This window comes from Podarcis raffonei, chromosome 5 (genome assembly GCF_027172205.1).
Source record: "Podarcis raffonei isolate rPodRaf1 chromosome 5, rPodRaf1.pri, whole genome shotgun sequence".
NCBI lineage: Eukaryota > Metazoa > Chordata > Lepidosauria > Squamata > Lacertidae > Podarcis > Podarcis raffonei.
This window is the reverse complement of record NC_070606.1, coordinates 100,597,144-100,619,203: the sequence shown is the minus strand read 5'-3', so window position 1 is coordinate 100,619,203 and position 22,060 is coordinate 100,597,144. Positions and strand designations below refer to the sequence as shown.

Genomic DNA, 22,060 nt, shown 5'->3' with positions numbered 1-22,060 from the left:
CTCCCTCTCTCCCTCCTTCTCTCTTTCTCCTTCCATTCCCCCCTTCCTTGTGAGGAGGACCTGGGCCAGGGCTCCCTCTCGCTCGCGCTCTCTCGTCACCACTTTGACAGCTTCGCACCAAATCGGACGGCAGGGCGCAGGAGGCGTCGCGCGCAGGGGGCCACTCTCCGCTGGATTAGAACTCGCCTCCTGCTCCTCGCCCGTCCCGTCGCGGGGCTGCCGGCTGGAGAAGGCTCCCCGGAGTTGGAAGGGGAGGGCGGGGGGACGACCGGATCCCGACCCCAACCTGCCAGATGGTAAGCCGGGAAGGGGTCCTTTTGGGCAGGGTCTCTCTCTTGGTGTGGGTGGGTGTTTTCTGCGTGCCAACTCCCGGGATGTGCTGGCTGGCGTGTGTGTCACTGTCCGGGGAGTTTGGACGGGCTCGGATTCCAGAAGCCCAAGGGAGAAGCAACTCGGCAGCCCCCGCCACTCGACGTGGGCGCCTTCGGCAGGACGCCCGGTGAGAGAGGCGTTAGTAAGGGACCGAGGGGGTCATTCGCGGGGGCGCTTCCTGCGGGTGGTGGTGGGGAATGCTTTGGCAGAGTCCGCCCCGTCTAAGCCCGCCCGCTGCCCGCCCATCACCTTTGGGTAGGCGCAGGACAGGGCACTTTTTTGGGTAGGGGGCTGTGTGTGTTACTTGCAGTTGCAAAGAGGGCCCGTAGGGGAGGCAAGGGGTGCCCCCCCAATTTCCCAGTCCAAGGGCGCCGCTTGCCTACCATCGTGAGGGGCACCAGGTGGAAGACGTGTTGTTGGGGGGGTGAAGCTGGAGGGTGTGTGTGTCCCTGAGGGTTTCAGACCCTCGTTCCGGATCCCGTCGAAGGGTCCTGGGCGCGCAGCCCGACAAAGGAGCTCCCGCCCCGCCGTCGAGGGGGGTTTCTCCGCTCCTCCCTCTCACCCCACCCCTCTTCCTCCCTCCCGGCAGAGCAGCGCCGCGCCCTGCCCAGAGCTGCCGCCGGCCTTCGCGGGGGGCCCCGTCTGCGCCCGCCCCTGGGCCCACTCGACGTCAGCGGCGGCAAAGGTTGCCCCGGAGACGTGGCTCGACGCCGTCTGGACCGCCGCGGGACTCCTGGAGGACGACGAGGCACCGGGAGGCAGCAGCAGCAGCACCGCCGCCGGTAAGGAAGAGCCGTCCGACGGCCGGACAGGCGCGGCGCGGGCGCGCAGGCGAGAGGAGGCGGAGGAGCGCTTGGTCCGCCTCGCCTGCGCGCCTCGGCCCGCCCCCTCCAGCCTCCTTCTCCTCCTCCGGCCGCTGCGCTCGCAGCTTCGCTCTCTTCGTCGGGGAGCGCGCCAGGTAGGAAGGCGCTAGGGCTTCCCTGGATCCGTGCGGCGGCGCATGCATGCAGCAGGGACCTGTCTGCGGTTCCCAAATCAGTTGGAAGGGACCCACCCACTTGGGCGTGGAGAAAGTGGACAGAGTAAAGCATGTCTCCCTCTCTCGTAACACAAAAATCCATGAAGCTGAGCGTGGGAAGAGCCAGGGCAGATGAAAGAAAGTCCTTCCTCTTGCCGTGCATAGGTAACCTGTGGAACTCCTTGCCACAGGAGGCAGGGATGACCACCATCTCTGATGGCTTTAAAAGAGGATCAGGCAAATTCATGGAGGAGGAGAGGGTTATAGATGGCTACTAGCCAAACTGGAGGGACATGGGTGGCGCTGTGGGTTAAACCACAGAGCCTAGGACTTGCCGATCAGAAGGTTGGCGGTTCAAATCCCCGTGACGGGGTGAGCTCCCGTTGCTCGGTCCCTGCTCCTGCCCACCTAGCAGTTCGAAAGCACGTCAAAGTGCAAGTAGATAAATAGGTACCGCTTTGGTGGGAAGGTAAACGGCGTTTCCGTGCGCTGCTCTGGTTTGCCAGAAGTGGCTTAGTCATGCTGGCCACATGACCCGGAAGCTGTACGCCGGCTCCCTCAGCCAGTAAAGCGAGATGAGCGCTGCAACCCCAGAGTCGTCCGCAACTGGACCTAATGGTCAGGGGTCCCTTTACCTTTACCTCTAGCCAAACTGGCTATGCTCCACCTTCACATCTTTCCAGAAACGCCCCCTGTTCTGGTACCAGCTAGAATCTTCTTTCTTGGTCTCCTCTCCCCTTTAGAAAACCCACATGGGATTTCACTTCCAGCAAAAAACTAGTGATTCCTTCACAGCATCAGTGTTGTGTGTCTTCAATCTGATAGAAGAACATAAGAAGAGACTGCTGGACCAGCCCAAAGGCCCATCTAGTCCTGCGTCCTGTACTCACTGCTTCCTGTGGCAGGGAGTTCCATAAGTTAATTATGCATTTTTAAACATTTATTTTGTTTTATTCTAGTAAATGATTTTACACACACACACAAGCAAAACCTCAAAGCAGTGCCAGAACTATTCACTGCCTGGAAGTCCAAAGCCTTTTTGACAGCTGCTCAAGGGAATCACTTCTGCGAAGCAGAGGCTCCAGAGTTCTGGCTTGACTAGAATCAGAGGGCGCCTGCCTCCCTTTCACCCACCGCCAGCAAAGTTAGGACACGGACTGCAAAAATGGTGGTCTCTGTGCCAAGCCGCGCAGAGGCTGATCCATCAGGTCAGATGGGGTGCTGCCCCACCAGCCCCAGCTGGTCCCCACATCCTTGCTTCCATTCTTACAACCAGAGGATGGCTCTGGCGCCACCTACTGCTGGCCTCCGTGTCTTCTGGCCTATCTGTCTTTCTCCCATCTGGAGGTGCCTGTCTGGGGATCCTCAGGTCTGGACCGTTTTCACACACGAATACCCCATCCTGTAGAATTTCATCCGTTATATTTTATCTGCACGATCAGAACAAATTTCAGGAACCAAAACATTGCATTGAAAAATGTGATTCTCAAGCTGCCTGGCCCCAAAATGGCAACCAGGCATTCTGTTTTGGTGACTGTAACCCAGGTTTAAGGAGCCATTTGGGGCCTAGCTAACATATCTGAGTTTCTGAATTCCTGACCTAGCAGGAATTATTTAGCTGTGATTCCTGCATTGCCCAGGGTTGGACTAGATGACCCCTGGTGTCCCTTCCAGCTGTACAATTCTACAATGGTTTTTATGTTCTTCGATCTCCCTCCTCTGCCTTTTCTCTCTACACTGATTTCCTCCCTGGTATGTCTGGTCACTCCCTGATAAGCCTGAGGCTGGCAACACTATCATGTCCCTATTTTATTTTACACTATACTATACTATTCTATACTATACTGTGGCTACTTCCTCTCAGCAAAGCATCAGCAGTGATGACTTTGCGCACCTGGTTCTCCTGCACAGGCCAGTTTCCTTGCATGAGAGCACCATCTCCAAGTCCCTCTTTCATCCTGGGCCCCTCTCCTTTTGCAAATCAAGCCCTGGAGAAGACTCTTTGGACTCTAAACAGCCCCCAAGATCCACTTGCACCCCACACACTTGCACCCCAGGCCAATTAACCCTTCTGCTCCTGGGAACAAATGTCATGGCGGCAGGAGTCCCGAGGTTTCTGAGCGGGGGTGAAGGGCTTGTGGGAACCAGCCCCTCAAGGGGTGCAAGAGAGGGGCTGCGTTGCCTTTGTGGTCTGAGTGGGCCTTGAAAGGTACTCCAGGCCTCTCCAGCTCCTCTTGGTCCTGGGATGCCAAGAACAGCTCAGAATGGAGATGTTTGGCAAACTGCAGCAGAGAGCTTGGTGATCAAGTATTATTTAGGGGACGGAATTCATTTTTAATGGGGAAAGAGGGAGGGGTGGGCTTTCTCTTGGGATGGACTGTGCAGCCGCCACACCGGACTGTAGCTCAGAAGACGCCGTTGACACATGCGGCACCCCTGTTAAAGCATCTTCGCTGGTTGCCCACTTACAGAATCAAGGTTCTTCTATTAATTGACAAAGCCCTGAGCAACTTTGGCCCAGGGTGCCTGAACCTTGATATCCCAGTTCCATCACTGAGATCACCTGCAGGAGCATCACCGGAGGCAGCGATGCTTCTGAGCGTCAGCTTCTGGAAAGCACAGGACAGGAGAGTTGTTCTTGCACTTGAATCCTGCTTGCTGGTTTTCCACAGTCACCTGGTCAGCCACTGTGAGAACAGGATGCTGGACTTAATGGGATCCATTGGCCTGATCCAGGCTCTTCTCAGGTTCTTAGGAGTGCCATTGGTCATTCCGCAAGTCGGCGAGACTCGTTTGACAACAGCGAGAAACCAAGCGTCTAGTGCAGTTATGCCCAAACTTGGCCCTCCAGCCGTTTTGGGACTACAACTCCCATCATACCTAGCTAACAGGACTAGTGGTCAGGGGATGATGGGAATTGTAGTCCCAAAACAGCTGGGGGGCCAAGTTTGGCCGCCGCTGGTCTAGTGTCACCGGCCCAGCCCTGTGGAATTCCCTGCCACTGGAAATTCATCAGGCACCTTGTGTGCCAACTTTTAAATGCCTACTGAAAACTTTTCTGTTCCACCAGGCCTATGCAGGAGTATGCCCTTCCACAATGGTAAATTGATGTATTTTAAAAAATTGAGACTTTTGTCTCGATCCATTAGGATCCACCCAAGTGCCTGCAGGCATAGAATAATAGAATTGGAAGGCACCCCAGGGGTTATCTAGTCCAACCCCCTGCAAAGCAGGAATCTCAGCTAAAGCATCCACTTCTTCAGGTGATACAGAGGAAAAATAAGTGAACGGGTGTGTGGGTGTGTGGGTTCCCCACCCCTCTTTGAGGGGAACCCAACATGCATGAAGGTCCCATTCATCCTCACATTCTTGTAACCCTCAATTCCAGCTCCCTGATTTCTTTGATCTTTCTGTTGCTGCAGATCAGTTCTGCAATTTGGGCATCTCCCTCCAAGACGATGCAGAATCTGGAGACCAGCTCTCCATGCAACTCTACAGGAACAAACAGGTAACAATTGTGAATCTACACCAGTCTGAAATTCGGCTGGGATTTTGATGCCGAAAACCGGGGTTTATTTATTGCAGCTGAATTCGGAGGATGCGTGAGAATATCAGTTTAAGCATTGCTGGCCAGTGTTATGGCGCAGATCTTACATGCTCACCTGCCCCAAGGTATAAAATGCAGCTGGAATGACTTTTGAAGGGGACCCTTTTATTTCTCTTGCCTTGTTGAAATCCCCTCTGAAAATGGAGAAGGAGATGAACTGGTAACCCCGCATTGTGATGGAGCTAATCCTGTGTGTTTAATCCCTGCGCATTGTTCGCTGTTGACTTTCCCCTCCCTCCTGCACACATTTTTGTGCCTTTGTGGTTACGTTTTTCAAAGGAATCTCCTCAAATACACGGCGAGAGAATAGAAAAAGTCAGAAGTGAGGCTGGGACAGTCGTATGCCTGATCTCTTTGGCTCCCTCGGGTTCCCTGCTGGGTGTCGGGTTCCAAAGGCACCCGTGCAAAGTTAGCAGTTTGGGTTACAGGGCTGCAGAGCTTTCCGTCCTCACCCTTCTCTGTGTTTCGCAGCTTCAAGACACCCTCTTGCAGAAGGAGGAAGAGTTGGCCAGGTTGCAGGAGGAGAACAACCACCTCAGGCAGTTCCTGAACTCAGCTCTGGTCAAGCAGTTAGAGGAGAAAACCAAGGTAACCAGGGCAGGGAGAAGGGGAGAGGAGAGAGAGAGAGATCAAGGCCTGTGAGACATAGCCACGTGACCCATTCAGAACATAAGAACATTCTTTCTCTACGGTGGTATCTTGGTTCTTGAATGGCTTGGCTCCCAAACAAATTAGCTCCCGAATGCTGCAAGTGTGGTGTAGTGGTTAAGAGCAATAGACTCATAATCTGGGGAACCAGGTTTGCTTCCCCGCTCCTCCACCTGCAGCTGCTGGGTGACCTTGGGCCAGTCACACTTCTCTGAAGTCTCTCATCCCCACTCATCTCACAGAGTGTTTGTTGTGGGGGAGGAAGGGAAAGGAGAATGTTAGTCACTTTGAGACTCCTGAAGGGGAGTGAAAGGCGGGGTATCAAATCCAAACTCTTCTTCTTCTTCTTCTTCAAACCGGGAAGTGAGTGTTCCGGTTTGCAAATGTTTTTCGGAAGCCTAACATCCAATGCAACTTCCACAGCTTCCGATTATGTGCAGGAAGCTCCTGCAGCAAATTGGAATCTGCGCCTTGGTTTTCGAACCCTTTTGGGAGACGAATGGACTCCCAGAACGGATTGAATTCGAGAACTAAGGTACCACTGTAGGGATGCGGGTGGCGCTGTGGGTAAAACCTCAGCTCCTAGGACTTGCCGATCGCATAGTCGGCGGTTCGAATCCCCGTGGCGGGGTGCGCTCCCGTTGCTCGATCCCAGCGCCTGCCAACCTAGCAGTTCGAAAGCACCCCCGGGTGCAAGTAGATAAATAGGGACCGCTTTATAGTGGGAAGGTAAACGGCGTTCCGTGTGCTGCGCTGGCTCGCCAGATGTAGCTTGTCACGCTGGCCACGTGACCCGGAAGTGTCTGCGGACAGCGCTGGCTCCCGGCCTATAGAGTGAGATGAGCGCACAACCCTAGAGTCTGTCAAGACTGGCCCGTACGGGCAGGGGTACCTTTACCTTTACCTAAGGTACCACTGTATTTATTTACTCCAGGCATAATTTTATAAACTTCTGTCCTGCTTCTCTTAGTTGCCTTGCCTCAAAACTAAAACATCCCAAATGCTGATCTTTCCTCACTTCATCCCCTTGATCATTTTGGAGGTGAGGGGAGCAGAAATGAGGTTGCACCATAGATTTGCATAATGGCATGATGATATCGGCAGTTTTATTTCCAGTTCCTTTCCAAATTCACCTGGAGACCCTCCAGACTTCCTTTTCATTGCACATCCATGATGATTTGTGCTCAGGATGCTTTTGGGGCGGTTACACACAATCCCACTTTCAGAACTGCTTGCATCTGCAAAAGTTCTGTGATGTCCATACTGCTTCATTTCCAGTTGATGGTTGCCCTGTAACGTCCTGCTGAAATCCTGTAAATGTTGCTGTTGGGATCTGTCTGTCTTTTGCTGTGCTATAGTGCTTCCAGACAGCAGGAATCGCATAGCATTGGAGTAGCATCACAGAACACTCAGTAAAGCAGGATAAATTCACCCCAATGCACTATTTCCTGCATCAAGAACATGTTGCAGAAGACACACACCAGGAAACACCAGGCCCTTAAAATTTGATGAATCCTGTGCATCTTCCACTCCCCAGCTAGTGTTGTGATTCGTCCCACCCCTGTGACAATCCCTCATAGCTAACAGGGGCAGGAGTGGAGTTACAGGGCTTAGGTAAACCTGGTGTATTTGAAACAATAAAATAAAAATTCCTTCCAGTAGCACCCTAGAGACCAACTAAGTTTGTTATTGGTATGAGCTTTCGTGTGCATGCACACTTCTTCAAGATACATGAACACGAAAGCTCATACCAATAACAAACTTAGTTGGCCTCCAAGGTGCTACTGGGGACGCGGGTGGTGCTGTGGGTTAAACCACAGAGCCTAGGACTTGCCGATCAGAAGGCCGGTGATTCGAATCCCCACGACGGGGTGAGCTCCCATTGCTCGGTCCCTGCTCCTGCCAACCTAGCAGTTTGAAAGCAGTTCGAAAGTGCAAGTAGATAAATAGGTACCACTCCGGCGGGAAGGTAAACAGAGTTTCCGTGCGCTGCTCTGGTTCGCCAGAAGCGGCTTAGTCCTGCTGGCCACATGACCCGGAAGCTGTACGCCGGCTCCCTCGGCCAATAAAGCGAGATGAGCACCACAACCCCAGAGTCGGTCATGACTGGACCTAATGGTCAGGGGTCACTTTACCTTTACCTTTAAGGTGCTACTGGAAGGAATTTTATTTTATTTTTATTTTATTTTTTGTTTCAACTACAACAGACCAACACGGCTACCTACCTGTAACTGGTGTATTTGGTTAGGCAGACTCCCCCTTCCAGCCTCTTATGCTTATAAACTGCACAATATTCTCAGTCTTGCTCATCAGATGTTCTCTGTCCCCTCTCTCTGCTGCCCTCTCAAACAGAAGCTGCTGCGGCAGAGCGGCCAGAAATCTCGCAGCCCTCTCCAGAGTGGCAAGCGGAGGCTGAGAGCAGAAGGCCTCCCCCTTCCTCGCGAGGCGTCCCACCCGCAGAAGGCCAGGCGGAACCTGCTGGGCTCTTTCTCCGCCTGCGAAGAGCCACGCGACCCCCACGTGGACACCTGGGTCCTCCGGACGCTGGGCCTCAAAGACCTTGACACGATTGACGAGTCGCCTGCTTCAGCTAACTACAGTGCCTTGACCCCGGAGCTTCCTCTGGGCTCTTTCATTGGGGACCCACCCGAGGCAACGAACTTTGGGTGCAATGACAGCCAGCCAGCTGTTTACAGGTGTGCCACTTTGCTGTCCGCAGACAGGACGAGCGGCATGAGAGAAGAGCCTTTGGGTCATGCACCCGACCCATCTTGCCATTTCTTACTGCCTGAGAATAATTACCCTCCACTGCCTTGTGGGCTGCCCTGCTGGTTGGACGCCTCTCCCAGCCCAACGGAGGTGGCTTTCACCACCTCCTTGAGCCCCCACTGCAACGTCAAAACGCACACCTTCCGCCAGGGACAGGCTTTCGTGCGCCGGGATGAGGATGGAGGGTGGAAGCTGACTTGGGTACCCAAGCAGCCTGAGTGAAGGATCTCTTCCCTGTCCATCCCCCAAACCCCAAACCCACCTCAGCACTGCCAGGAAAACAATGTGTTTACAAATTAAGAGTGATAAAAAATATTAAAGGCCCTATTGCATTTCTATTGAGAATGGGAGGGCCTGGGATTATCGTTGCTACTGCTAGTCTGAGACGTAGCTGTGGAAATCTAGCTCACTGTCCAGAGGCAAATTGCAGCCACCCATCTATGGATCAAGGCTGATTGATGCGGACAGTCAAACCACGAGCAGTGAGCAGGTGGACCGCAGGCAGGTGATGCTCTGTGCAAGTTTGCAAAGCTACATGACTCCTGCCGGAAACCTCTTTGTGATTTCTATCCAAGGAGGAGGCCTCCTCTTCAGACCCAGAAACCTTGCCATATTCTATAGCTTGCCCGGCAGGTAACAATGGCAATCCATTTTGCACATGCTCAGAGGCGCTCTGTACCTGCTGCTGGGCCCTAGGCTCAGCCCTGGAGATCCGTGGGTCAGATGAGCTTTGGCAGCGGCAGGCAATGAAGTCCCTGAAGTGCTGCCCACATGGGTGCCTGCCTGCCCCCTTCTCATTCTGGAGCAGGGAGAGGCAAGATACATCCCAGCAGCTGCACTTTTCCCCGCTGCCACCTGAAGAAGAGCCCTGAAGTCTTGCCAGAAAACTCCGACAAAAATGAGCTGCTCCAGTTGAAGGACAACTTGGTTCCTCCAGCACTGAAGGACCTGGCTTTTCCCTTTCAGGCCACCTACTTCCCCCTCTATCGGTGCTGCCCTTGCCCATTACTGCTTTGCCACAAATGGATCGCTCTCCTTCCACCCAGAGCCGTGTGCTGTTGGGGGTGTCATGTTTAACACCCCCTGGAGAAGTTAGTGGAGGCCTGGCTGTCGGTGCAGGAAGATGTAAGACGAGCCATAAACCAAAGCATGGAGAACATCAGAAGAAGCTGCTGGATCAGGCCAGAGGGAGCCCACCTAGTCCAGCACCCTGTTCTCGCAGTGGCCAAGCAGATGCCCCAATGGAAAGGATGCCCCAAGCAGGATTCGAACACAAGAGCAACTCTCCCCTCCTGTGGTTTCCAGTAATCAGGATTGAGAATCATCGCTGCCTCCGACTGTGGAGGCAAGGAGATTCCACCCTGCAAAGAACTGAGAGTGCAGTTGTCACTTCCCTGTGGAGAGACACTGCCAGGTCAGTTGTCTTTGGGTAACTGAAATGCAGTTTCTTCTTTCCTGCTGCTAATTGTACAGTTTCCACAATTCATTGCAGCTGCGTCTTTGTGACCAGAGCACATTGCGCCCACAGCCAGAAATGCCCTACTGTAGCAAAGGGTGGTTGAGCTGGAAGGGATCTGGGTCTACTCTGAGCCTGTCCAAATGTGTAATCCAGTCCTGACCAGTCACATCACCTCCGGCTGGAGACACTGCCAGGCCCACAGACATCAGTGCCACGGCTGCATGAGAATAATGGCAGAGGAGGAGCAGACTCCCCACCAAAGCGGAAACAGAATTTGGCGCAGCTGTTTCTCCCCTCCGGCCCCAGTTCAAATCAAGAATTTTGAGTTTTGAGTGTGAAATGCAATTTTATTTCTTTGCTTCTCTTTTTGTTTTTTAGCCACACTACTGACACATCTTAAGGCAATTATGTTAAACGTTAACTTTCCAGATTCACCATTAACTTTGCTTTGTTTCTAGCGTCACTAAATCCAAAAATATCAATCAGTGAGAATACTTGGGGGGGGGGGAGGTCTTAAATTAGGATAACGGAAACTCATCTTTCCCTTCTTCAGAGAAATTCCAGAATTCTTCCAGATAAGTTCCAGTTCTGCTTCACATTGCTATTAACAACACAAGCAGGTTGTAGAGAGATTGGTGTGTCCGGAACACCTTCGTTCAACTCAGTCATCATGCCAGGCTTGAAAAGGCTCTACATCCCTCGTTCTCCTAAATTTGTTCTGAAGTGGAACCTAATTCTCTGTAAGCTGATAGACCTGTGATTGGGCTGTACATTGCAGAATGTGGATGGCAACCATCGTAACTGAACGCTTCCCTGTGTGCAAGTGTTCCTGGCACTTAGACAATTAGAGCTGTTCTCCTTAACATGTGTAGGGATTAGATTCAGGTAGGCAGCCGTGTTGGTCTGACGCAGTCAAAATATATATAAAAATGGAAAATTGTCCAGTAGCACCTTAAAGGTAAAGGTAAAGGACCCCTGACAGTTCAGTCCAGTCACGAACGACTCTGGGGTTGCGGCGCTCATCTCTCTTTACTGGCCAAGGGAGCTGGCGTTTGTCCGCAGACAGTTTTTCCAGGTCATGTGGCCAGCATGACTAAGCAACTTCTGGTGAAACCAGAGCAGTGCATGGAAACCCACCAGAGTGATACCTATTTATCTACTTGCACTTTGACGTGCTTTTGAATTGCTAGGTTGGCAGGAGTTGGGACAGAGCAACAGGAGCTCACCCCATCATAGGGATTTGAACAGTTGACCCTCCAACTGCTGACCTTCCGATCGGCAAGCCCTAGGCTCAGTGGTTTAGACCACAGCGCAGATGATTAGTATATTCCTGTCTCATTATATATGCTAATCATCTGCATACTATCCCTTGCTTTCTCCTGTAGGATTAATTGCAGTCATTAACAGTCTTCATGTCAATCCCCCATCTCCTAAAACCCCACCCCACCCTCCCACTATATATAAGGGTCTGGTGACTTATGTTTCAGTGTATCTGAAGAAGTGTGCATGCACACGAAAGCTTAGACCCAGAACAAACTTAGCTGGTTTCTATGGTGCTACTGGACAATTTTTTATTTTTTTATGTGCAGGGATTGTGTGTGTTTGTAGAGGAATAAGGAGCAAGTGAGCCCCGCCTGCAGTCAAAAGCAATGTAGCCCAGAAGCAGGTTGACCTCCCCAGTGAGAACTAAGCCTAAATTCCATGTTCATTGTTCTCACAGTGGCCAAGCAGATGCCCCAATGGGAAGGATGCCCCAAGCAGGATTCGAACACAAGAGCAGCTCTCCCCTCCTACGGTTTCCAGTAACCAGGATTGAGAATCATTGCTGCCTCTTTTCAACTGCCCACCATCCTTGTCTTGAGAAACCCATAGACACCCCATGAACGTACCCATGAAGCAACGTTACACTAAGTCGGATCCCTGATGCTTATAGCACAGTATTGTGGTAGCTCCCCAGGGGAAGGTCTTTCCTGATCCTGCTATATAAGAACAGAAGAAGCAGCTGCTGGATCAGGCCAATGGACCATCCATTCCAGCATCCTGCTCTCACAGTGGCCAAACAGGTGCCGCAATGGGAAACCCACAAGGAAGACCCAAGCCCAAGAGCAACTTTCCCCTCCTGCGCTTTCCCATAAATAGCATCCTGGAGCGTTGCTTCCTCCATTCATGGAGGGCATAGTAGAACCATCCTGGCCAGGAGCAATCCAAAGTCTCCTCCTCATCCAAGAATTTGCCTAATCCTCCTTTAAAGCAGTCTAGGTTGGTGGCCATCACTGCCTCCTGTGGCAGGGAGTTCCACAGTTCACCTTTGTAAAGAAGTACTTTCTCCATGTGAATACTACTATTAGAGATACAGTCATACCTTGGTTTTCGAGCAGCTTAGTTCTCGAATGTTTTGGCTCCTGAACGCTGCAAACCTGGAAGTGACTGCTCCGGTTTGCAAACTATTTTTGGAAGCTGGACATCCGACGGGGCTTCTGGGGCTTCCGATTGGCTGCGGGAGCTTCCTGCAGCCAATCAGAAGCCGTGCTTTTATTTCCGAACATTTTGGAAGTCGAACAGACTTCCGGAACGGATTCCGTTCGACTTCCAAGGTACGACTGTAGTGCGGGCTGATCCTGGGAACTTCTACATGCAGAGCAAATGTTTCCAACAGCCTATGATCCTGCATCTCCACTTGCTAGCCGGAAGATGCACTCTGTTAATCATGATGGTAATGACCCACATTCTTGGAATGCTGCAATGCCAGCAGTGATAAATTTAATTTAATGGATAATCCTGATTAATTTAACTTGATGCATAATATGTGGTTTGTTTATGATTTTTGTTTCATGTTTGTGTGTGAGAGTGATTTTTTTTTCTTGTGAATAGAAAAGCCTCTATTACTTATCACTCCATTCAGAAAGCATGTTGCTCTTCTGCGGACACATCCCATTGGAATGAATGGGCTCAGCAAGGGGCCCATTCATTTTTTGGGGGGGGAAGAACTTCATGGTGGAATGTACCTGTAGTGATGTCTAATAAAAGTAACACATTGCTTGCCTTGGCCTGAATTTCCCTTTGCATTTCGATGCCAATTGATTTTGTGGTTCTCCACGTCCTAAAAAAATGCCAGGTGGATCGTCATAGACTTTTAAAATTTAGAATGGTGCACTAAAATGCCAGCGAGCTAAAATAGGAGACATTTGATTCAGCTCACACAGAAAGGCAAACTGACCTAACTCACCCCTCCCCAAACAATGTGCAAATGAAACGCAGCCAGCTTTCCAAATCCACATTTCTCTGCATTTTGCAGTGCCAAGCAATGGCCACAAAAGTGTGGATTCTAGGGTAAAGCGTGCATAGCTATGCGTATCTCAGTGACTGAAAAAAATGAGAAATGAAAATGAACTGACCATGACACAGATTCACCCACCCCTAAGTTAAAACCAGTGTTCTCCTTGCTTTATTCCCAGCCCATAAAGGCAACCCAAGAATTTAAATACAGCAAAATGTCTGGAAACCAATCCCGATGAGGTCACCCAGGAGAGAATGCAGCCTTCAGTTGGGATGGGCAAATAAGTCAATTTCGGTTTCTCTCGGTTTCTCACTTTTGCAAACTTGAGTTCACGTCTCCATATGTCTACATCAGTTTGTAATTTAGTTTTAAAGTCTGCCTGAAAAATTAATCAGCATTTTAATATGAATGTCTCTTAATACAAACATTTCTGTATGAACTTTCCCCCAATTTTTCCTAATATTTATCTTTTTGCTGAATGCAATGCATTTCTGTGGGTTATTTTCCTGCATTACTTAGCTGGAGAATTTTTTCTCGGAGAGATGGGAATTTTGAGTGATGGCTGTCGTTTCAGTTCATGCAATGTTTTGGATGTTCTCCTGCATTGTTTTGCAACGGCATCCTCCGATGTACCGTTCTGGACTCTGTGGAAGGGTGGCTTGCCTGACAGGTGTCGTTCCAAAGAGAATGATCTCTTCTCAGGATGGCTGCTGCTTCTCAGGGCAAGAGGACAGAGCCGAGAGATTGAAGCAGGAGTGGAAGAAGCCAATTCTGGGACAAATCACTTGTGCTTGACATCTGGAAAACAGCCACGTTACTCATTAACTCCTCCTTCTGGACAGGTTGTTGAGTAATTGTGGGCCAGGTGGGATCACAGGGAGATGTTCCTTCCACTGGAATGCAAATGGATTTAATTGCCCATCAAGAAGACACAAGCTGCGCCTCAAACTTTGAATCCCTTTGCTCCTTGCACATCACATTTGATGTCCAGCCCACGATTCTCCTTGATGATTTAATATTATTTTAACCCTTAACAGACATTCATTGATTTATGAATCATTGACAGAATGAAGGCAGAAGGCCACCGACAATTGCACCAGGTGTTGCAGGGTGGAGCTCCGTGAGGATGGAGACAGAGGCGGCAGAGAGTGATGATGTCTCCCGGACAGCCTGTTCTTTTGGGATGCCTTCAGCTTTTGCCCAGTGCACACCACCCGGTCTCAAGAAGTGGAGATCCAAACTGTTTAATGGGGATGAGAATATGGGGCACCGGGGGTCTTTCAAACCAGGAGGAGGCTCTTATGCCATACCCCTGTGCTGCTAAAGTTTTTGCCTCAAGTAGCATCATTTGGTGGTATAATGAATGGATGCTGACCCCATGTATTGCTGGAATTGGGGGTTCATCTTGGCAAGGATGCAAAATATTTGCTACTATGAATTGTAGAGTTGGAAGGGACCTAGAGCGTCATGTAGCTCAACCCCTTGCAATGCAGGAATCGCAGCTGATCCCAAAATTCAAAACAGTTTCCTTGTGGAATTAAGGGCCACTGAACATGGTGATGTTGTCTGCCTTAGGTAAAGGGACCCCTGACCATTAGGTCCAGTAGTGGCCAACTCTGGGGTTGTGGTGCTCATCTCGCTTTATTGGCCAAGGGAGCTGGCGTACAGCTTCCAGGTCATGTGGCCAGCATGACTAAGCCGCTTCTGGCGAACCAGAGCAGCGCACGGAAACGCCATTTACCATCCCGCTGGAGTGGCACCTATTTATCTAATTGCGCTTTGATGTGCTTTCAAAATGCTAGGTTGGCAGGAGCAGGGACCGAACAATGGGAGCTCAACCCGTTGCGGGGATTCGAACCGCCGACCTTCTGATCAGCAAGTCCTAGGCTCTGTGGTTTAACCCACAGTGCCTGCTTGCAAATTCGTGAAGGAGGGTTGTTCTTTTCATGTATCCTTTTACTTGCATATTACCAAAAAGTCAATATCAGTAATGACAACTGCAAAGCTGGAAGGTGTGCAGAGGAGGGTGACTAGGCTGAAAAAGTATCTGGAAACCAAACCTTAATAGGAATGGTTGATAGAACTGGGTATGTTTAACCTGGATAAGAGAAGACTAAGAGGTTATATGATTGTTGTTGTTTAGTCGTTTAGTGGTGTCCGCCTCTTCGTGACCCCCTGGACCAGAGCATGCCAGGCACTCCTGTCTTCCACTGCCTCCCGCAGTTTGGTCAAACTCAAGTTGGTTGCTTCGAGAACACTGTCCCACCCAGTGGCGTAGCGTGGGTTGTCAGCACCCGGGGCAAGGCAAGTAATTTGCGCCCCCTAACCTGTGGATTTGTGCCCCCTAACCCGTGGATTTGTGCCCCCTAACCTGTGGATTTGCCCTAACCCCAGATGTTGTGCCCGGTGCGGCCGGCCCCCCTGCACCCCCCACGCTACGCCACTGGTCCCACCATCTCGTCCTCTGTCGTCCCCTTCTCCTTGTGCCCTCCATCTTTCCCAATATCACGGTCTTTTCCAGGGAGTCTTCTCTTCTCATGAGGTGGCCAAAGTCTTGGATCTGTCCTTCCCGTGAGCACTCAGGGCTGATTTCCTTCAGAATGGAGAGGTTTGATCATCTTGCAGTCCATGGGACTCTCAAGAGTCTCCTCCAGCACCAGAATTCAAAAGCATCCATTCTTCGGCGATCAGCCTTCTTGATGGTCCAGCTCTCACTTCTGGTGAGAGCCATCTTCAAATATCTGAAGGATATGGAAAATGAAGTGAGCTTTTTTTCTGCTGCACCATAGCATAGGACACAAACCAATGGATTCAAATGGCAAGAAAAGAGATTCTGAGTAATATTTATTATTATTTTATTTAGAGCATTTGGCTTTTATGTAATCATTGAAAACAAGACAGTCCCTGCCTGCAGTAACAGAACGATGGGCCCTGAGAACTCAGCCCTAACTATTGACAGTCGTCCTTAGAAATACAAATTGGCCCCCACTCTTGGCTCAGTTAGACCTTCTATTGAGTTTTGGAGGAGAAAGTTGCAAGACTTTTGTGGGGTGGGGAGCAATATTTAGGATCTGATCATAGGGTGGTCAGAGAGCAGTTCAATGCCTCAAAGCTTTGCTCACTAGAATAATCAGAGCTCCCCTTGATACTTTAATACCCCCCACCTCATTTAAAAAACAAGCTTCTTTGAAATGAAGAAATCTTGCCTCTGACCAAGGTGCTGAAAGCAGGAACACTCTCCAGTACTGCAGCTATAACTGAATCTTTCCCTTCCAAATGAGGCAACGGGGTAGGAATTTCAGTGGTCTTCACCAAAGAGAGCCTTTGGCCAGACCTTCCTGGGTGTTAAAATCAGCAGAACGGCAGGGGGGTCCCTTTGGTGGTTCTGCCATCCCTAAAACCTTGGGAGGGGGTCCAGGAGAGGGTCTTCTCTGTGGCAGCCCCTAAGCTGTGGAATTTCTGCTCCATGGAGATGCAACCTGCACCTTCATTTTGCAATCTCTGTTATATGCTGAAGAGGTACATCTTCACCCTGGACTACTCTACATGTGTATTTACATTGATGAGTGGCACACAGGCTATTTTATAAGAGAATACCAGAATTGTAGGGTTCAATGCGTGGGGTGTGAAACACAGAGAAGTCAAAAACAACATTCCTAGAGTGGAAATGTTTAGACATGAAGAGGGATGTTTGTCCAGCCAGTAGAAAAACTTCCTTTTCCCCCCTGTGCTGGGACAAACTTCCTCTACATGTGACCAGAGGAGGGCACGACATTACCTGTGCAGGTAACAAAAGCACAGGACTGGCCACCACATCTCTCTCTTCTCCATTTTGCTTTTGTTGAAGAAGCATCAGCTTCCAGGCAAAAGAGGACAAAGGAACTATCTCCTTGTGGGATAGATTCCAGGTGTATATATTTTGTAATTCTGCCTTCTGAGATCCATCTGTGAACAGAATGTGTGAGTAAACTATTTTATACTTTTATACAAGATTGTATTGTGTCTATTTCTTTTTAGGAGGGAATAAATGGGGAATTACCAGGTTACTTATTTTAGAGGCTTAATCAAGGCTGGCAAACCTATCCGCTGTGTAAGTTTAAAAGGGGAATGTTACTCTGCTAATTTATAGAACTTTCTAACGCAAGTTGGAAAGGATATAATTAAACAAAATCTCCTCTCCTGCCTCCCTGAACATTCCCACACAAAGGGACCCCAAGGATCATCTAGTCCAGCCCCCTGCAATGTGGGAAGCACAGCTAAAGAATCCCTGACAGGTGGCCACACAACCTCTGATTTAAAACCTCCAATGGAGGAGAACCCACCACCTCCCAAGGTGGTCCATTCCACCATCACGCAGCTCTTACCACCAGAAAGTTCTTCCTGGTGTTTAGTTGGAATCTCCTTTCTCGTCATCTGAATCCATTGGAGAAGCTGAAAAAAGCAAAACGTTAGAGACTTCCCCTTTGTTTTTTAAATCTTAAAGGTGACATCGTCTGAGAGAAGGAAGGGGCAAGCATGGTTACCTTGTTCTTCTCTAGACTAGTTAGACAACTTTTTCTATCCAAGTTATGAAATTCCTACAGCCAAGCTTCTCTCTGTGCGATTGCAACTGGTATAGTGTCTAACCAAGATTCAGCAGGTAAACACAACTTACTCTCCACGCAAAGGGGTTTCAATTGGTAACTGAACCTGGTATCCCAATACTCATAAAATTGGGCCACAACACTAAACATTTGGCTTCTGATGGATATAAACATCTGAGCCACAGGGGAACTCTATCTTTTTTCTTTTTTTAACAAGCAATTTATTGGTTTTATAATAAAAAAAAGAAAAAGGGTGGGGGGACTCAAAAAAGAAATCTTAAACACATTTTTAAACCATAACATTTTGCTTGACTTCCCTCCACTCCCCTTCTTGGTTCCATTACTTTATACTTCTTCATGCATGTCTATAACACCTTATATTCTTAACAATCTATTTTTAAAACCTTCTTCATCTTATTACAAGTGACTTTAAAAAGTTATACTAATGTAAAAATCTATACACAAAGCTTAAAAAATACGCATTAAACATTTGCCCTTTTTTATAAACTCAAAGTCTCTTTCCTTCTTGAGCTTCAAAATGTCTAATTTATCCTGCATAGTTGAATAGTTAGTTTTGCCAATCTTCTTTATTTTCTTTCGCGGAGGTTACTTCCCTCTGTAGGGGCTGTCTGGTGTTGGCCTGGCATTCACTCTCAGATACAGGGACAAAGTCTTTCGCTCTATAAGTCCATCAAGCCCTGTACCTCTCAATATCATAACTTCAGATTTTTAATAACAATCATTTTCCACATTCTCTTCACATATATGAACACAGGGGAACTCTAACTCCATTGAAGACTGCCATGATCAGCGAAAAATGGAATTAGGCAGTCCTGGGGTGTGCTAGACCCAAGTTCTTAAGGGTCTTGCAAATTATTACAAGACCCTTGAACCTGGCCCAGTTCAACCAGTGCATGCTTTAAAGCCCTATAGGGCCCAGGACCCTTGTACCTATGGGACCGCCTCTCCTACTATGTCCCATGGAGGACCTTAAGGTCCACAAATGACAACACTTTGGAGGTCTCAAGTCACAAGGTGGTTAGATTGGTCTCAACTAGGGCCAGGGCCTTTCTAGTACTGGCCCCGACTTGGTGGAATGCTCTGTCACAAGAGACTAGGGCCCTGCAGGACTTGACATTTTTCTGCAGGGCCTGCAAGACAGAGCTCTTCCACCAGGCCTTTGGCCAAGGCACAGTCTGACCCCCTCTCTCTTTCTGTAATCCTCATAGAACTCCAGCCCAATGGTTGCCATTAATTTGCTTCTGAACTGATTTTAGAATGAATTGATTTTAGAATGTATTTCAATTAATTGATTGTGATTTTATGTAAACTGTGTTACTTTTATTGTTGTTAGCCGTTCTGAGCCCGGCTTTGGCTGGGGAAGGTGGGATATAAATAAAATTTTATTTATTATTATTATTATTTTGAGTACCAAGGTGCTTGCTCTGCACACTCAAGGAGTTCAACAGGTAATTGACCCAGTCAATCCCAATCCCAGTGTTAAGGGGTGATATGATAGCCATGTTCAAATATATAAAAGGATGTCACATAGAGGAGGGAGAAAGGTTGTTTTCTGCTGCCCCAGAGAAGCGGACACGGAGCAATGGATCCAAACTGCAGGAAAGAAGATTCCACCTAAACATTAGGAAGAACTTCCTGACAGTAAGAGCTGTTCAACAGTGGAATTTGCTGCCAAGGAGTGTGGTGGAGTCTCCTTCTTTGGAGGTCTTTAAGCAGAGGCTTGGCAACCATATGTCAGGAGTGCTCTGATGGTGTTTCCTGCTTGGCAAGGGGTTGGACCCGATGGCCCTTGTGGTCTCTTCCAACTCTATGATTCTATGATTCAATCCCAATCTACCTGTGGTCTTCACTGCAATTTCCATGCATCACAATTAAATCTGAAATCCTCTGCCCCTATATCTGTGCATGCAACCATCAATCCTCGCACTGTCTGTTAGGCATTCGGTGACTAAGAGCTTGGCTGCCACTAGGTAAAAAATTAACTCCCACAGAGAAAAAATCAGCGCAAAACGGGTCAGGTTTCGTTCCACTGAGAGCCGTAAATCACCCGGTGTCCAGGTGGTTGCACTGGGGCAATGGGATGATTTGCGAGGGCTGGTATCCAGCGTCAGAATCTAAAAACAACAGATATTTCGGAATACCAGGTGCCAGGGAGGAACAGTGCAATTAGGAAAGCAGGGAAGACAGTCTCTTGCACCCTGTGAGGTAGGAAAATAGGAAGCTGCCTGAGTCAGACCATTGCTCCATCCACCTCAGTATTGTCTACACTGACTGGCAACAGCGGGACTCCAGAGTTTATTTATTAATGACATTTATATCTCACAAAGTAGAGACATCACCTTGCCAACAAAGGTCCGTATAGTAAAAGCTCTGGTTTTACCAGTAGTGATGTATGGAAGTGAGAGCTGGACCATAAAGAAGGCTGATCGCCAACGAATTGATGCTTTTGAATTCTGGTGCTGGAGGAGACTCTTGAGAGTCCCATGGACTGCAAGAAGATCAAACGCATCCATTCTGAAGGAAATCAGTCCTGAGTGCTCACTGGAAGGACAGATCGTGAAGCTGAGGCTCCAATACTTTGGCCACCTCACGAGAAGAGAAGACTCCCTGGAAAAGACCCTGATGCTGGGAAAGCACAAGGAGAAGGGGACGACAGAGGACGAGATGGTTGGACAGTGTTCTCGAAGCTACCAGCATGAGTTTGACCAAACTGCGGGAGGCAGTGGAAGACAGGAGTGCCTGGTGTGCTCTGGTCCAGGTGGTCACGAAGAGGCGGACACGACTAAACGACTCAACAACAACATAGCTCACCTTTTCTCTAAGTAGCTCAAGGTGTCATACAGAGTTTCCCCCCTTCAAGAGCCAGAGATGAGTCCTGCAGGCGAAGAGGCACTGGGATCTTCCCCTCCTGCTGCGACAAGCTCCCCTCCCTGCTGGTCTCCCAGAACCAGGAGAGGCATGAAGAGGGAGGAGGAGAAGTTAGCTTCCAGCAGGCGCAGTCTCAGATTGCTTGGGAGGAGGGGAACTAGGAAGCTGTAGGGAGGTGGAAACTGTGGGGAGGTGGAAGCCGCTGCTTCATGCAGATCCTGTTTTTGCTAATAAAGAATTGCCGTATTTTTCGCTCCATAAGACGCACATGACCATAAGATGCACCTAGTTTTTAGGGGAGGAAAACAAGAAAAAAAATATTCCGAATGAAACAATGGATGTATGATTTTTGTGGTTCATGCTGTGGCCACAGACATGTGATTTGACGGTCAGTTTGGGGTAGCCCAAGGCAAAAATCCTGAGGATCCATGTGGATCCGTGCTTTGTAACCACGTTTTTGTGCCACTGCGGCCCCAGGAAACAGTGGGTGCGTGATTTTTTTGGTGCAGGCTGTAGCCATGGACATGCTATGTGATCTGATGGTGAATTTGGGGTGACCCAATGCAAAAATCCTGAGGATCCATGTGCTTTTACCTCCCCCTCCCAGGCAGCCTCCTTTATCTCTAGCATCCCTTATCTCCCTCCCGATCCCACCGATCAGCTGTTTCCTTTCAACACCCCCTTCTCTCTTGTTTGCCTTAGGGTCTTTTCCTTAGCTGGAGCAGTTTTATGCCCTGGGCCTACGCATGGGTATGAACTGAACATGGGTATGAACTTATGGCTACAGACCAGCCGAGAGAGTATTTGGTCACTTCAAGCTTCTGTCAACTTAGGAAAGTGACTCAACCTTCCTTTCAATCTCCTGCAACCTCCACCTTCCTAAATCAACAACAGGCTGACGGAACCAAATGGGTGAAGCCCTCAAGGTTGCCTCTGAGCCTCCAAATGCCCCAGCCGGTGCCAAGAATTTGACAGGCCCTTGAAAAATGGCCCCGGGAGCTGGCTTCCCTGAATGCCCTTTTCTCCATTGTTTTTGGCCTCCTCTTATGGCTCCTTCTCAGCAGGGAACCGTCACAAAAACAGAAAGAGAGAAAGCTGGAAGGGGGCTCATTCAGAAATGAGGTGGAAATTGGGGAGGAAAGGAAGTCCCAGATATGTGCGTAATTTTATTTCGCCTCTAGAGTGAGATAGAAATTCTGCAAAGCCCATTCTCAGTGAGGCCAGGATCACCATGCAAGAGTGCAGCCTCACCACCAAACTGGAAAGAACCAATTTAGGAGGAACCTGACAGCTAGAGTGAAAGCCAGATAAGGTGCAAGGAGGACTCTGCATGCACAGCAAAAACAAAAACACCTTGGGTTGAGTAAGTGACTTCAGGGATGAAGAGATGGTGAGGTGCTGTGGTGGCAGAAATTGCTTGGCTAGAAACTAAAAAGCC

General features: G+C 49.3%; 1 protein-coding gene across 1 annotated transcript; it reads left to right on the top strand.

The window, feature by feature from the left end:
• The first annotated feature begins 213 nt into the window (after window positions 1-213).
• GMNC (geminin coiled-coil domain containing) lies at window positions 214-8,966 on the top strand. The gene is made up of 5 exons (XM_053390872.1): window positions 214-296; window positions 962-1,154; window positions 4,813-4,898; window positions 5,469-5,585; window positions 7,998-8,966. Exons 1-5 carry the CDS (start codon window positions 294-296, stop codon window positions 8,634-8,636), a joined length of 1,038 nt encoding a protein of 345 aa, XP_053246847.1. The 5' UTR covers window positions 214-293; the 3' UTR covers window positions 8,637-8,966.
• The last annotated feature ends 13,094 nt before the right edge of the window (window positions 8,967-22,060 follow it).

Coding starts and splice junctions, on each gene's coding strand:
- GMNC (XM_053390872.1), top strand. Junction 4,899..5,468: donor AACTCTACAGGAACAAACAG/GTAACAATTGTG, acceptor TGTGTTTCGCAG/CTTCAAGACACCCTCTTGCA. Junction 5,586..7,997: donor AGTTAGAGGAGAAAACCAAG/GTAACCAGGGCA, acceptor CCTCTCAAACAG/AAGCTGCTGCGGCAGAGCGG.